Source organism: Lutra lutra, chromosome 18 (assembly GCF_902655055.1).
Source record: "Lutra lutra chromosome 18, mLutLut1.2, whole genome shotgun sequence".
Lineage (NCBI taxonomy): Eukaryota > Metazoa > Chordata > Mammalia > Carnivora > Mustelidae > Lutra > Lutra lutra.
Window position 1 is genome coordinate 33,596,310 of NC_062295.1, and position 13,823 is coordinate 33,610,132.

Sequence of the window (13,823 nt, forward strand, 5' to 3'; positions counted from 1 at the left end):
TTTGCTTTTGATTACCTGGTTAACCCTTACCGTGATTCAGAGATCTTAGCTTAGGGGCTTCCTTCTTTCTTTCTTTCTTTCTTTCTTTCTTTCTTTCTTTCTCTCTCTCTCTCTCTCTCTTTCTTTCTTTTTAAAAAAGATTTATGTATTTGAGAAAGAGAGAGAGTGAGTGCACATGTGTGAAGGGAAGGGCAGAGGGAGAGAAGGAATCTCAAGCCGACTCCCTGCTGAGTGTGAGCCCCACATGGGGCTGGATCTCATGACCTGTAGTCAAAATCACAAGTTAGACACTTAACCAACTGAGCCACCTAGGTGACCTGATGCCACTTCTTTAAAGAGGCTTTCCCATATGACCCAGTCTAATATAATGGCCTCCCTGTTTTACTCTAGCATAGTGAATTCTTCCCTATCACACTTTAGTAGGGGGCATGCACTGTTTTATCTTTTATGGACTCTTTCCCTACTTCTGTTGAAGTCACACCTTCACAACTATAGTTTCTTTGTGATATCACTTTGCTCCAGATCCATGTGATTCTGGGTTCCATTACCAACCTACTTCTCTAGCCCCTGCAAGAGATGGGCACCTGTCCCAGGCAAGTGCATTATTTTACTTTGGGCTCTGGTACACAGTGATTACTCCAAAGGGTGGCCACTGGGCTGAAACATTGAACAGATTTTTCCCTGGAGTTTTCTGAATTGGAGGTGGTAGAACATTGGATGGGAAGACAGAAGTATGGCATCAGAGCTTCCGGCTGTATGTATACCCTCTAAATAAAAATGCCTGAGCGAGTATCAACACAGAGACTCAAGCCAAGATGAACGATGGGAAAAGTAGACACATTATTCATGTTACTGAATCTAACTGATTCTGAGGTCAGTTCTAGCCCATTCATTGCTATGATACCATGCCCTTTCTTTACTATAGTATAAGTTTTGTTTTATGTCACTTGAGTATTGTCACAATGATATCAATTAGCACAAACTCTTAGTCCAACATGAAGTATTTGTTTATTTATTTGCTTTATCTGTAAGTCCCATGGGGGAATGGACTATGCTTGCATGTTAATCTACCCAATACAGTGTTTGGGACACAGCAGATGCTCATCAAATGTTTTTCAAATAAGTTGATGAATTAGATAAATAGCCTAACTGCCTTAATTAATGAGAGATTACATTCTGGTGAGTGAGAGCACCAGTAAAAGTATTAGACAATAGGTTTTTTTTAAAAAAAAACTTTATTTTTAAGTAATCTCTCCACCCAATGTGGGGCTCAAACTTAGAACCCTGAGATCAAGAGTTGCATGTTCTACTGACTGAGCCAGCCAGGTGCTCCAATGGTAGGTTTTGAAGAAAGTAATTATATACTGAATCTACTCAAAGAATAAACAACAAGCTAAGCTCAGACAAAAATGTCTGAGTTGAGATAGAGAAACAAAGAATAGCTCAATATATCCCTTAACAAAGAGGAAGAGCCCGGTATGAGAATGAGATGGTAGTAAATAAAAAGAAGATACACAGATGTGTCATTTTCTTTCTTAACTTCTATATCTGAAATCTCTTCTTATACTAATGTAGTCTGTGAAATTGGGGTTTGGCCCACACTCAGGGTGGGAAAGACTCGTGGTAACTGCCTGCCCCCATTCCTTGACTTCTTTTCTAGGATATGGCACGTGGGGAAAAACCCTCTAAGATGTGTTGTGAGAAAATAGGGACTAGATTTTTCTGACTGGGCTCTCAAAAGGGTTGGATGGAAAGGGGCAAGAGGGATCTCCATTCTAAGATAAAAAACAAGCCAGGACTCTAAGGATTATTTGACTCCATGGTTAATTGGTCCTTGGAGAAGATATTCCCATGTTATCTTCAGACTCACAGTCCTCAAAATAGCTTATTCCCCTGATCCCTACAAGTAAACTTCAAGCAAAGCAAAGGTCATTCCCCTGGCCCCTACAAGTAAACTTCAAGCAAAGCCCTTTGGGAATGCTTATCTCGATGCATAGGGCAAGTCTAATTGGCATCCTGAGTAATGGTTTCCACAAGAGATTCATGATGTGTCCTCTGGGTTGGGATCCCTGATGCCATATGTTTAGTGTCCTCAGTTTGCCTCAGCCTACATCATAGGTCCTCTGGGTTAGGGGGATGTTCTATTTCTCACAGATGGTGCTCCTCTGTCCTCAAGACTGGTTCATGTCGGGTCCAGTTTATCCCTATTCTAACCCCTATGATTCTTGCTGAGAAATCATTCATGCAGTTAAGAAGGGGCTTATTCTAAAAATGCCTGTGCTAGAAACATTCTTATTTTATTAATCAGGAAACAAGGATAAAGCTAAGAAGAGAGTGCCTTGAGTGATTAAAAATAGGAGAAAACCCAAAACAGATTTCCTTTTGACTCTGGACTCCCTGATGATTAAACCAGTATTCAATGTAGCTTCTTAATCAGGTCACACTGATGCAAATTCTTATTGCCCAAGCTTGCATTGTCATTTTGGGATGACCAGTGGTTCAGATATATGTTTAGAGGCAGAGGAAGCATATGCATGATTCAAAGCCCCAAGTGGTAGAGGTTAAAGAAGTTTAGTTACTCAATCTGTCCTGATGTGTACTACTGGAGTTCAAAATCTGAGCACGGATTGCAAGAGCATTACAGAATTACAGTTACTCTTGTTCCTGGTGATACTCTGTCACTAGAGTAATTAGTGACAACAATGGTGACCGTGTAGAAAAATGTCTTCCATGTCATTCCACCAGTAAATGGAGATTTTCAGAAGTAGACAAGGAAATCTGATGAGCACCTCAGGAAAGACCTGTTTGAGTGATCAGTAGCCAGTGTGTGAGTCACTGTGGACCTATTCAGCCCTCTCCATTCCACTTCTGTACATGTTGTGCCCACAAGTCTCTGCAGAGGGAATTCCAGGTAAGGTGATGCTGGGGCTTGAGGTGTCTAGGAAACTTTTATTAGATGCTAGGGCATCCTCTGGCATTGTCAGCTTACTTCCTCATCTCTTTAGTCACTGGGTGATATTCAGTCAATCCATGAAGAAGGTTGCCAGAGAAGGCAGAAGAAAAAGTCATGCCAGGACAACAAAACAGAATGGAAAATGATCAGGAAATTTGTCTAAGACAGCATGAATCAGGTGATGGAAAAGCTTACACTATGGAGCCTTACAGAAAAAGATGGAAACGGAGGAGTAAGGAGATAGGGGAGAGTATGGATACTGAAGTAAAAGTGAAATATGTGATCTTTTGACTGGGTTGGAGTGATTGGAGGAAACATGGAGAAAGTTGGGCTCTTAGTCCCCAAGAGGCTAAATCTGAAATAACAATATGAGGTGGTGGCCAAAAAGATAATCCTAGGCTGCATTAATATGGAGAGAAAGAATAATAAATTGGACCTCTTTCTTCCTGGTCAAATTATACTCTGAAGAATACATTGAGTTCTGAGTTAATCTTCTTTAAAATTTAAGTAGATAATCTGAATACATGAAAATTTAGGGACACTTTCAGGAGGAAAAACACAAAGAGAGATGGTATGGATATTTTGGGGGTCAATTTGGACAACTATTCATTTGAGTTTGGCTTCATCATGGAGACCAAGCTATCATTATGATCAGTATTCACATAAGAATTAGATAAAGGGCAACTGGAAAATCTGGTGGATTTAATGTTATAATCCTAGTTTTATCAGCCTGATTTGAAGGCTCTCAGGTCTACCTAGGACATATCTCTTATTTGTGTTCAGGTGCATACATATGGTGGCTTTGTTATGCGTCTACTTGGTACTTGTATACACAACTCTTTAAACCATAGTTGATCTCCAGATAAAGACAATACCTAGTTACTCTTCCACCTAACATGATACACCTATCCCATGTACAACCCAAAATATATTAACGTTTTCCTAAGAAGAGGATATAAGGGGCACCTGGGTGGCTCAGTGGGTTAAAGCCTCTGCCTTCAGCTCAGGTCATGATCCCAGGATCCTGGGATCGAGCCCCGCATCAGGCCCTCTGCTCAGCCAGAAGCCTGCTTCCTCCTCTCTCTCTGCCTGCCTCTCTGCCTACTTGTGATCTCTGTCTAATAAATAAATAAAATCTTTTAAAAAAAAAGAAGAGGATATAAAACACACCAAGTATTTACCTATAAGACGATACAAAATCTTCTTTTTATCTTTATATGAAATTCACTCTACTATCTCATTTATACTCTCTCTTGTAGCCTATAATTTAAATACTGAAACTGAGGGTTGCCAGGGAGAGGGGTGTAGGGAGAGGGTGGCTGGGTTATGGACATTGGGAAGGGTATGTGCTATGGTGAGTGCTGTGAAGTGTGTAAGCCTGACAATTCACAGACCTGTACCCCTGGGGCTAATAATACACTATATGTTAATAAAAAATAAAAAAATAAAAACGTATAAAGAAATAAATACTGAGATATGAAGTTAACTATAAATATATCTGAGGTTAGGAAAAGGGATGACCAAGGGGAAGAAAACCAAAACATATGGGTAATATACGTATGCAAAATGTTCATATCAAAATAAGGATGAAATCCCTATAACTATGATATGTTTTGTTTCTGTGGCTGGTCTTCTGGTCATGGTAGGTGTTTATAACTATCTTCTTTTACTTCCCACTCTATATTCCCTTTGTCCACAGTTGGTCATGCTTCTTTGTATGTGGAGTGACCCAAACCTTCATTCCTGAAGGATCTGGGCCATTAGCAGAATTGGGTTGTTATAGTTTTCCATTGACTTTTATCACAGGACATTTGAGCCCAGAGAGGCACCCTAGAAAATAACCTACATTCCTGACATGCTCCTCCTTATTCCCATGGTGTAGGAACAACTCAGTTTCTCCTTACTAGTCAGGAATAATCACATCCAACCAGTAGAATAACCTCCTTTGCTTGTTGATTCAGTGATATGAGGAGCCCAAAGTGACAGGATGACAATCTCAACACTCAGGAAGGGGAATCATTGTTGTGTTACCTGGTGGAAGAATCTCTCCCTTTGGAAATAAGACCTCTAAACCAGCAAGGGCTAAAAGTGCAGGGCCAGGAAGCAAAAATTTTGCTGGTGGATCATAGTCATAGGCGTTATAGTGAGAAGACTCACTCCCATTCCCACTGCTTGATTCCTGGTCCTGCAAACCCTTGTGATGAGGAGAAGACTCACTCTCATTTCCACTGCTTGATTCCTGGTCCTACAAACCCTTGTGTTGGGAGAAACAGCACCATAAGCTGGATGCAGATTTAAAGCATATAGCACATCCTGGAAGATACCAGCAATGGGAAGTGTTGCCAACTAGCTGTTGCTGTAACTGAGTCTTCAAAAGGCTGTTCTACTGCTCTACTATTTAATCAAGTCAGTTGTTTCAGGATAACAGAGCATGGGCCCAATCCCACACTTCATTTGTGGTGAAATGAGTTCCTTAGTCAGAAGCAATGCTTCTTGGAATACCATTATGCTGAACAAAGGTTCTCTCAGTCCACAGATGGTAGCTGTGACAGTAGCACTGTAGGCAAGGAAGGCAAAACCATATCTGAAGGGTCTATTCCAGTAAGACAAAGTACTGTCCCTCCCACAACGGAAGCAGTCTAACATAGTCAGTCTGCCACCAAGGAGTTGGCTGATTCCCCTGGGGAATGCTGCCCTATCAGGGACTCCGTGTTGGTCTGCTAGTGGCTGACTGGGCACCCAGCAGTGGCTGTAGCTAGACTGGTCTTGGTGAGTGGAGGTCCATGTTGCTGAGCTCAGGTGTAGCCTCCATCCCTGCTGTTCTTGTGAGTCCATTGCTTGTGAGTCCATTGGCAGGAACAGGAATGACTGAAAGAGTGCTAACTGATGTCCACAGAATGGGTTGGTACTTAGATAAATGACTTTTGTGTAATGGGTATTGTTTTATATGAATATTATATTTTATACAAATACTTATATGAATATTATATTGTATATGAATAGTATATGGATATCTTGCACATTTTTGGTTGTATGCAGGATAGTTATGTTAGGCAGAAGGATGACTTTGTTGTGTTCATTGGCTTAAGGAGATATGGATGAATGTCAAACCAACAGGGAATGGGCTCTGGTGGTTTTGTAATGTGTCAGAGGGGCTAGGGGGAACTACATTCCTCAGAATTCCCATTTTTGTGCATTTCTGGAGAAAGCAGGCCATAGGAGAGATTCCGAGGGAGATTTAGAGGGCGGAACAGAAGCAGCCATTTTGTAGTTGCTGATCTGCTGACTTACCTCATTGGTGTGAAGCAGTGACTGGACATGCAGTTGCTCTACCTCCCCCTGGATCCTCCTTCAGCTCCTCTGACTTTTGGGCCAGGCATGCATGGTTAACTTCACTAGGAAGAGCCCCAGCTTCTGCAAAATAAGCACACCACCAATTCCAGAGGCAACAAGAACATGGGTTTCAGTCTGCCTTTGTGAAGTTATGATAGCTCATGCTTGTGGGTTCCAGCCTGCCCTTGATCTAACACACTTTATATCCATTTTCCCTTCCTTACCACTTGTCCTATGGACTTCAAGTTCCACTGTCGGACGCAAAGATGAGAGCCTTATTTATTTATTTTTTTTAAGATTTTATTTATTTATTTGACAGAGAGATCACAAGCAGGCAGAGAGGCCGACAGAGAGAGAGGAGGAAGCAGGCTCCCTGCTGAGCAGAGAGCCCAATGCGGGGCTCGATCCCAGGACTCCGAGATCACGACCTGAGCCGAAAGCAGCGGCTTAACCCACTGAGCCACCCAGGCGCCCCGAGAGCCTTATTTAGATGGCTTAACCAGCTTTCACAATTGCGTAAGGCCAAATTTCTGAACAATCCATTAAGTTGTATAGGTATATACATTTATACTTATAAAAACTATATGAATATATACTTATAAAATAGTATACATCTAATAGCTATAGAATTTAGTGTATATATATATTTCTTCCTTAATGAGGAGAGACTCTTGAAGTTTGATACTTAATAGAATCTAGATATTTTGGAATTTCAGAGTTATCATGTTCATGTAGAACTATTTGAAGTTATTTTTTTAAAAGATTTTATTTATTTATTTGACAGAGAGAGATCACAAGTAGGGAGAGGCAGGCAGAGAGAGAAGGGGAAGCAGGCTCCCCGCTAAGCAGAGAGCCCAATACGGGGTTTGATCCCAGGACCCTGAGATCATGACCTGAGCCGAAGGCAGAGGCTTAAACCCACTGAGCCACCCAGGCGCCCCTATTTGAAATTATTTTTTAAAAGTTATTTTAATAATTAGAGCTGTTGAGGAATTAGAAATAGAAAAAAATTCTCTTCACAAATCCTTTGGTAGATCAAAAGGTGCTTATTGTCAGGTCTGTCGAACCCCAGTATTTCTGATATCACACTTCATCTCTGCTTCCTCTTTCCCCAGAGACTGAGAGAGGGGAGATGTGGCAGAGGAATCAGACCTCTCTGGCAGACTTCATCCTTGAAGGCCTCTTTGATGACTCTCTTACCCACCTTTTCCTTTTCTCCTTAACCATAGTGGTCTTCCTTATTGCAGTGAGTGGCAACACGCTCACCATTCTCCTCATCTGTGCTGATGCCCAGCTTCATACGCCCATGTACTTCCTGCTTAGCCAGCTCTCTCTCATGGATCTGATGCATGTCTCCACAACCATCCCGAAGATGGCTACTAACTACCTCTCTGGCAAGAAGACCATCTCCTTTGTGGGCTGCGCTACCCAGCACTTCCTCTATTTGTCTCTGGGTGGTGCCGAGTGTATTCTCTTGGCTCTCATGTCCTATGACCGCTATGTGGCCATTTGTCATCCGCTTCGTTATACTGTCCTCATGAACAGAAGGGTGGGACTGATGATGGCTGTCATGTCGTGGTTGGGAGCATCTATAAACTCTCTAATTCACACAAAAAACTTGATGCACTTCCCTTTCTGTGGGTCTCGAAAAATCCACCACTTCTACTGTGAGTTTCCAGCTGTTGTGAAGTTAGTGTGTGGAGACATCACTGTTTATGAGACCACAGTGTACATCAGCAGCATCATACTTCTCCTCTTCCCCATTTTCCTGGTTTCTACATCCTATGCCTTTATCCTTCACAGTGTCATTCAGATGCGTTCAGCTGGGAGTAAGAGAAATGCCTTTGCTACTTGTAGTTCTCACTTCATTGTGGTTTCCTTCTGGTTTGGTGCCTGCATCTTCTCATACATGAGGCCCAGATCCCAGCACACTCCATTGCAAGACAAAGTTGGTTCTGTGTTCTATAGCATTATTACTCCCATGCTGAATCCTTTGATTTATACTCTCCGGAATAAGGATGTAGCTAAGGCTCTGAGAAGAGTGCTGGGGAGAGATATTCTCACTCAGAGACAGTAATTGACATTGCCCTGAATACAAGAGTGGAATGGGATAAACTCCCTAAGTTGATCTGCATAAACCTCTAAGCTCTTCAAGAGTTCAGATCCCTGATGACTACTGCAAAAATAAAGTGGTGAACACATAATTCCAGTATTCTAACTTGGTCTCAGGCTTCTAAGTACTGTAGAATATTGTCTTTTTCCATTTGGGCTACTATCACAAAAATAGCATAGACTAAGTGGCTTCAACAACAAAACATTTTATTTTCTCACAGTTCTGGAGGCTGAGAAGTCCAAGATCAATGTTTAAAATTGCTAGACACTTTCTCATTTCCTTTTGATTTCTTTAAAAGTGTAACCTTTCCAAAACATGCTTCCCTTAGGGAAATAAATCAGATAGAGAAAGACAAATACCATATGATTTCTCTCATATGTGGAATTTAAGAAACAAAACAGATGGACATATGGGAGGGGGGAAATAAAGAGAAGGAAACAAATCATAACCGACTCTTAATGATAGAGAACAAACTCAGGGTTGATGGAGGTAGGTGGGGGATGGGCTAGATGGGTGATGGGGATTAAGGGGCGCACTTTTGATGAGCACTGGGTGCTGTATGTAAGTGATGTATCACTGAATTCTACTCCTGAAACCAATATTGTAATGTATGTTAACTAGAATTTAAATTTAAAAAATTGGGAAAAAGGAAAAAAAATAAAACAGCACTCTGCATCTTCTGTCCCCTGCTTCTGTTTTATAATACTAATTTGCATGATGTTGTGTATTAATTTATTTTTTAAAGATTTTATTTATTTATCTGAGACAGAGAGAGAGAGAGAGAGAGAGCAGAAGCAGGGGGAAAAGCAGAGGGAAAGGGAAAAAGCAGGCTCCCTGCTGAGCAAGGAGCCCAACGAGAGGCTCCATCCCAGGACCCTTGATTCTAGGACCCTGGGATCATGACTTGAGCCAAAGGCAGATGCTTAATGACTGAGCCACCCAGGTGCCCCATATTGATGGTCTTACTAGAATGTGAGCTCCCAAGGTCAAGGACTTGACTTTGCTTACTTTTGTCTTGCCAGACCCAAGAAAAGAGCCTGATAAGAAATAGGTATTCAGCAGCTATTTCTTGCACAGATCAATAAACAAAAGGACCCTAGACTGTTAACTATCCCACATGACATTAGTGATATTTAACTCAGAAAGGGGAAGAAATTATAAAAATGAGATATGGTAGATGGCTTTGGCTGACATCCTTGGCCTCAGACAGTCAGATGTTAATTCCACATAAATACAGAGAGGCCTGACATCTCAGTGAACTTTTCTGGGATCTAATGTTCTGAGGGATTCCAAAGTGAGGACAAATTTCTATATCTTGCTTCCCTATTAGTTAAAAAAAAAAAGTCATAAATCCCTAGGACCATCTTTAGAAGAATAAGAGCTTAAGTCTGAAAGCCAAGATACACTCTTTTTCACAAGAAAGTATTTTCTTTTTGAGAAATAGCTTTTTTGTGGGGGGGAGGCATTCTATAAAATGAGCCACCAGTTGCGTGCCTAAGAATGCCTAGGAATGAAACAAGAAAGTGAAAGATTTGTATGCTGAAAAGACAACCTATGGAATGAGAGAAGGTATTTATAAGCCATATATCTGATAAGGGGTTAATATCCAGGGCATATAAAGGATGACAACAATGAATACTGTTATGCTGAAAATAAATAAAAAAATGATTAAAAAAAAAGAATGACAACAACACAACAACAATAAAATAAGCATATTTAAAAATAAGCAAAGGACTTGAATAGAAATTTCTCCAAACAAGTTATACAAGTGACCAACAAGCACATGAAAAGATGCTTACCATCACTAATCATTAGGGATATGATTAGGAAAAAAATCAACTCAAACTGGATTAAAGACTTGAAAGTAAGACCTGAAACCATAAAGTTACTAGAAGAAAATGTAGGGGGTGGTCTCTTTGACGTCAGTCTTGTCAATGAGTTTTTGGATTTGATACCAAAGCCAAGGCAATAAAAACAAAGACAAACAACAGTGAGACTATATCAAACTATAAAACTTCTGACAAAGAAAATTATTAACAAAACGAAAAGGTAACCTACAGAATGGGAAAACATATTTGGAAATCATATACCTGACAAGGGGTTAGTATACAAAATGTATAAGGAACTCCTCCAACTCAATAGCAAAAAAAAAAAAAAAAAAAAAAAAAAAAAAAAAAAAAAAAAGGCAGAAGAACCAAACAGCTTCCAAAGAAGATATGCAAATGGCCAACAGGTAAATGAAAAGGTGCTCACCATCCTTAAGCATCAGGGAAATGCAAATCAAAACCACAATGGGATACTCCATCACACCTGTTTGAATGGCAACTGCCAAAAAGACAAGAGATAAGTGCTTGCAAGGATGTGGAGAAAAGGAGCATAGAGAACAGCTATGTGCTATTGGTGGGAGTATAAAATAGTACCGCTACTAATGAAAACAGCATGGAGGCTTCTCAAAAAATTAAAAATAGAACTACAATATGACCAAGCAATTCCAGTTCTGGTTATATATCCAAAGGAAGTGAAATCACTATCACAAAGAGATAGATGTCCCCCATGTTCATTCCAGCATTATTTATAATTGCCAAGACATGGAAATGACCTAAATGTTCCCCTATGGATTGATTAATGGATAAAGAAAATGTGCTTACCCATACACACACACAATGGAATATTATTCAGCCATAAAAAGAAGGAAATCCTGCCATTTGCACCAACACGGATGGACCTGGAGGTCTATTCATTATGGAGATTGGTGTGAAGATACTTAACACTACTGAATTGACACTTAAAAAAATAATTAAGATAGTAAATTTTGTTATGTGTATTTCGTTGTAATTTTACAAAATTATGTAAGAAATTAAGTTGGATTGAATAGAGAACACTTTCATCATTAACGAAATGCTCATTTGGATTTTAAAAAGGTATTATCCCCAAGCCTACCATGACATAAATTTTAATGGAAAAAATACCAGGAACATTCCCACTAAAGCCAAGAACAATACACAGCCCACAATTACTACTACTATACTACTACTATTAAGCATTATATAATCTTGTCAATACAATTAGAAGGATAAAACTTAAGCAGAAACATTTTACTTATATTAAATTTTTTTTTGGATTTTTAAAATTATGTTAGTCACATATGGTACATAATTAGTTTTTATGTAGTGTTCCATGATTCATTGTTTGCATATATTATATTAATGTTTATACCTTACGTGTCCAAGAGAATCAACTTACAATTAACTGGAACAAGTAAGCTCAAGAAATGTATAGAAGCAATACATTACTTAACAACCCAAATAACCCAGTCAGAAAATATAACAAAGCATTAATAAATAAGATGAAAATGAAAATGGAGATAAAGTGTATACCCACGTGGGAAACTTTATTGCAAAGGGGTCAGTTCTTCCACAACTTAATCTTTAAATTCAAAATGATTGTAATCCAAATCTCTTAGTATGTATCAAGGAGTTTTCCAAGACAATACAAAAAGTCAAATCAAAGAGAAAATCTGTAAGAATAAGTACAAAATAACTGAAAAAGAGCAACAATGACAAGCAGGTGGTATCAGCTGTCAGAACATGCTATGAAATTCAGAAAATTAACATAGTGTGGTATTCATTCAGGGAAAGAATCAATGAATAAATGGTGAGTCCAGAACACAGATTTATATACAGGAATTTAGTTTATAATAACCATGACTTTTCAAATCAGGGGGAAAATGATGTTAGAATATTTACGTATCCATGGCAAGGTATGGGGAGAGAATGTTCAAGTACTGTTTAATTTTCCGCCTTCCTAAATATTTTATGAAATCTGTGATGTAGAGCCTTAGAATATTTATGTTCCCCCTAGAGGTTTTTTTTTTGTTTTGTTTTGTTTTAAGATTTTATTTATTTACTTATTTTAGAGAGAGTGTGAGTACAACTGGGGGGAGGGGCAGAAGGAGAGGGAGAATCTCACGTGAACCTCATGCTGTGTGCAGAGCCCCCATGTGGGGCTCGATCTCACAACCCCAAGATCATAACGTGAGCCAAAATCAAGGGTCAGCTGCTTAACTGACTGAGCTACCCAGGGGCCCCTCCTGTAGAGTTGGTTTTACTGCTTAATCCTGGCAAGGTATTCTTATCTGGCTTTGGGAGAATATTCCAGGACTTTGAGGCAAAGATGGATTCTAGTAACCCAGCACTGGAAGCCAAGATAGAAATGATCTCGACAACTGCCATTACCTTCCCTTAGGTGCTATTATACACAGGGAGGAATTGATCCAGGCACTAGAGAACACCAACAGTCAGGAACTTGGCTACAGTGAGTGTCAGGCAGGCTTCCGGCCAAGAAATCCAAGGTGAAGCTTGCAAGGGCCAAGGAACCCAAATATCCTAAGGAAAGGGAGACCACAATGACCGAGCTCTCACTGCACACAGTGTTAAGGAAGATATGTCCACTAATGCTGGAGAGGTTCCCAACCAGACTACACAGAAAGTCACTTGTATCAGTGAGCAGATGGGCATGACAGAATTAGGTGCCCCTGATAACCACTGTCTCAGCTTTCTCCCTGGTGTTGTGATCTTGGAAGCCAGAGCTTCCAAGTGATGGTGTTTGGCCGAAACGGTGGAAACAGCCACAGTGAATAGGATTCCTAATGTCATTTGTTGGAGGATACAGCTGGAAGTATTGGGATGGCCAACGAAGAGTCAGGAACAAAGAAAGCACAGGGTGGGGGAGATGAACAGGATGTAGCTGAGAGCTTGGTTATTAGCTTTGACATGGAAGTTTCCCTATATTTCACAAAAATCTCAGGAACCACAGCTGTAAGGACAGACAGATTAAGGGCTACACAGGCAAGCACCGTCCCCAAAGACCCTCAGAGCCCAAGAAAGTCACAACCTTTGAGAGGCAATGATCTCCACCACTATTGGTGTATTTTGGATACTTCATACATTGCTTCATATCTGGCAATAAAAACAAAGGGCCATTATCCTGAATTCAGTTGATCTCATGAGCTCCCCAAATACTCATCTTTGGCCAAATCACTATAGATACCAAATAAAGGAATGTGACAGAGAATAAAATGATGTCTATTTGTCTATGATGTCTAATGATGATATCTAAATGATGTCTAATGATGTCTATTTTTTTTCTTAGCATATCAAGGGCCAGGCAGTCAGGATCACCTCTTTTGTTCATCCTCCATATGCAAGGAAACAAGTTTTTTTTTCCTATAAACAAAAATTATATCCAACTGTATCACTTAAATATAGGTAGAGGAGGGCATATCCTGGATTCAGTCACTTAAAAGCAAGCATTTATCAATAACCTGCAGTGACACAGATAATATCCCAAGTTCTGCAGATAGAGATGACAGGACAAAAACTTTCACTTAAGTTTCTCTTTAAAGGAAGGAGGGGGGCACCTGGT

The 13,823-nt window shown here is 40.0% G+C and overlaps 1 protein-coding gene and 1 long non-coding RNA gene across 2 annotated transcripts in view; one reads left to right on the forward strand and one right to left on the reverse strand.

The window, feature by feature from the left end:
• The window catches only part of LOC125090653 (uncharacterized), a 27,646-nt gene extending 21,304 nt beyond the window's left edge, over positions 1-6,342 (reverse strand). Inside the window, exon 1 of the long non-coding RNA XR_007124408.1 lies at positions 6,245-6,342. This is a non-coding gene — a long non-coding RNA (uncharacterized LOC125090653). The remainder of the gene's footprint in view (positions 1-6,244) is intronic.
• A 1,076-nt stretch (positions 6,343-7,418) lies between these two features.
• LOC125090647 (olfactory receptor 2AE1) lies at positions 7,419-8,584 on the forward strand. Its single transcript, XM_047713509.1, has one exon. The coding sequence runs from the start codon at positions 7,419-7,421 to the stop codon at positions 8,361-8,363; it is 945 nt and encodes a 314-aa protein (XP_047569465.1). The 3' UTR covers positions 8,364-8,584.
• The last annotated feature ends 5,239 nt before the right edge of the window (positions 8,585-13,823 follow it).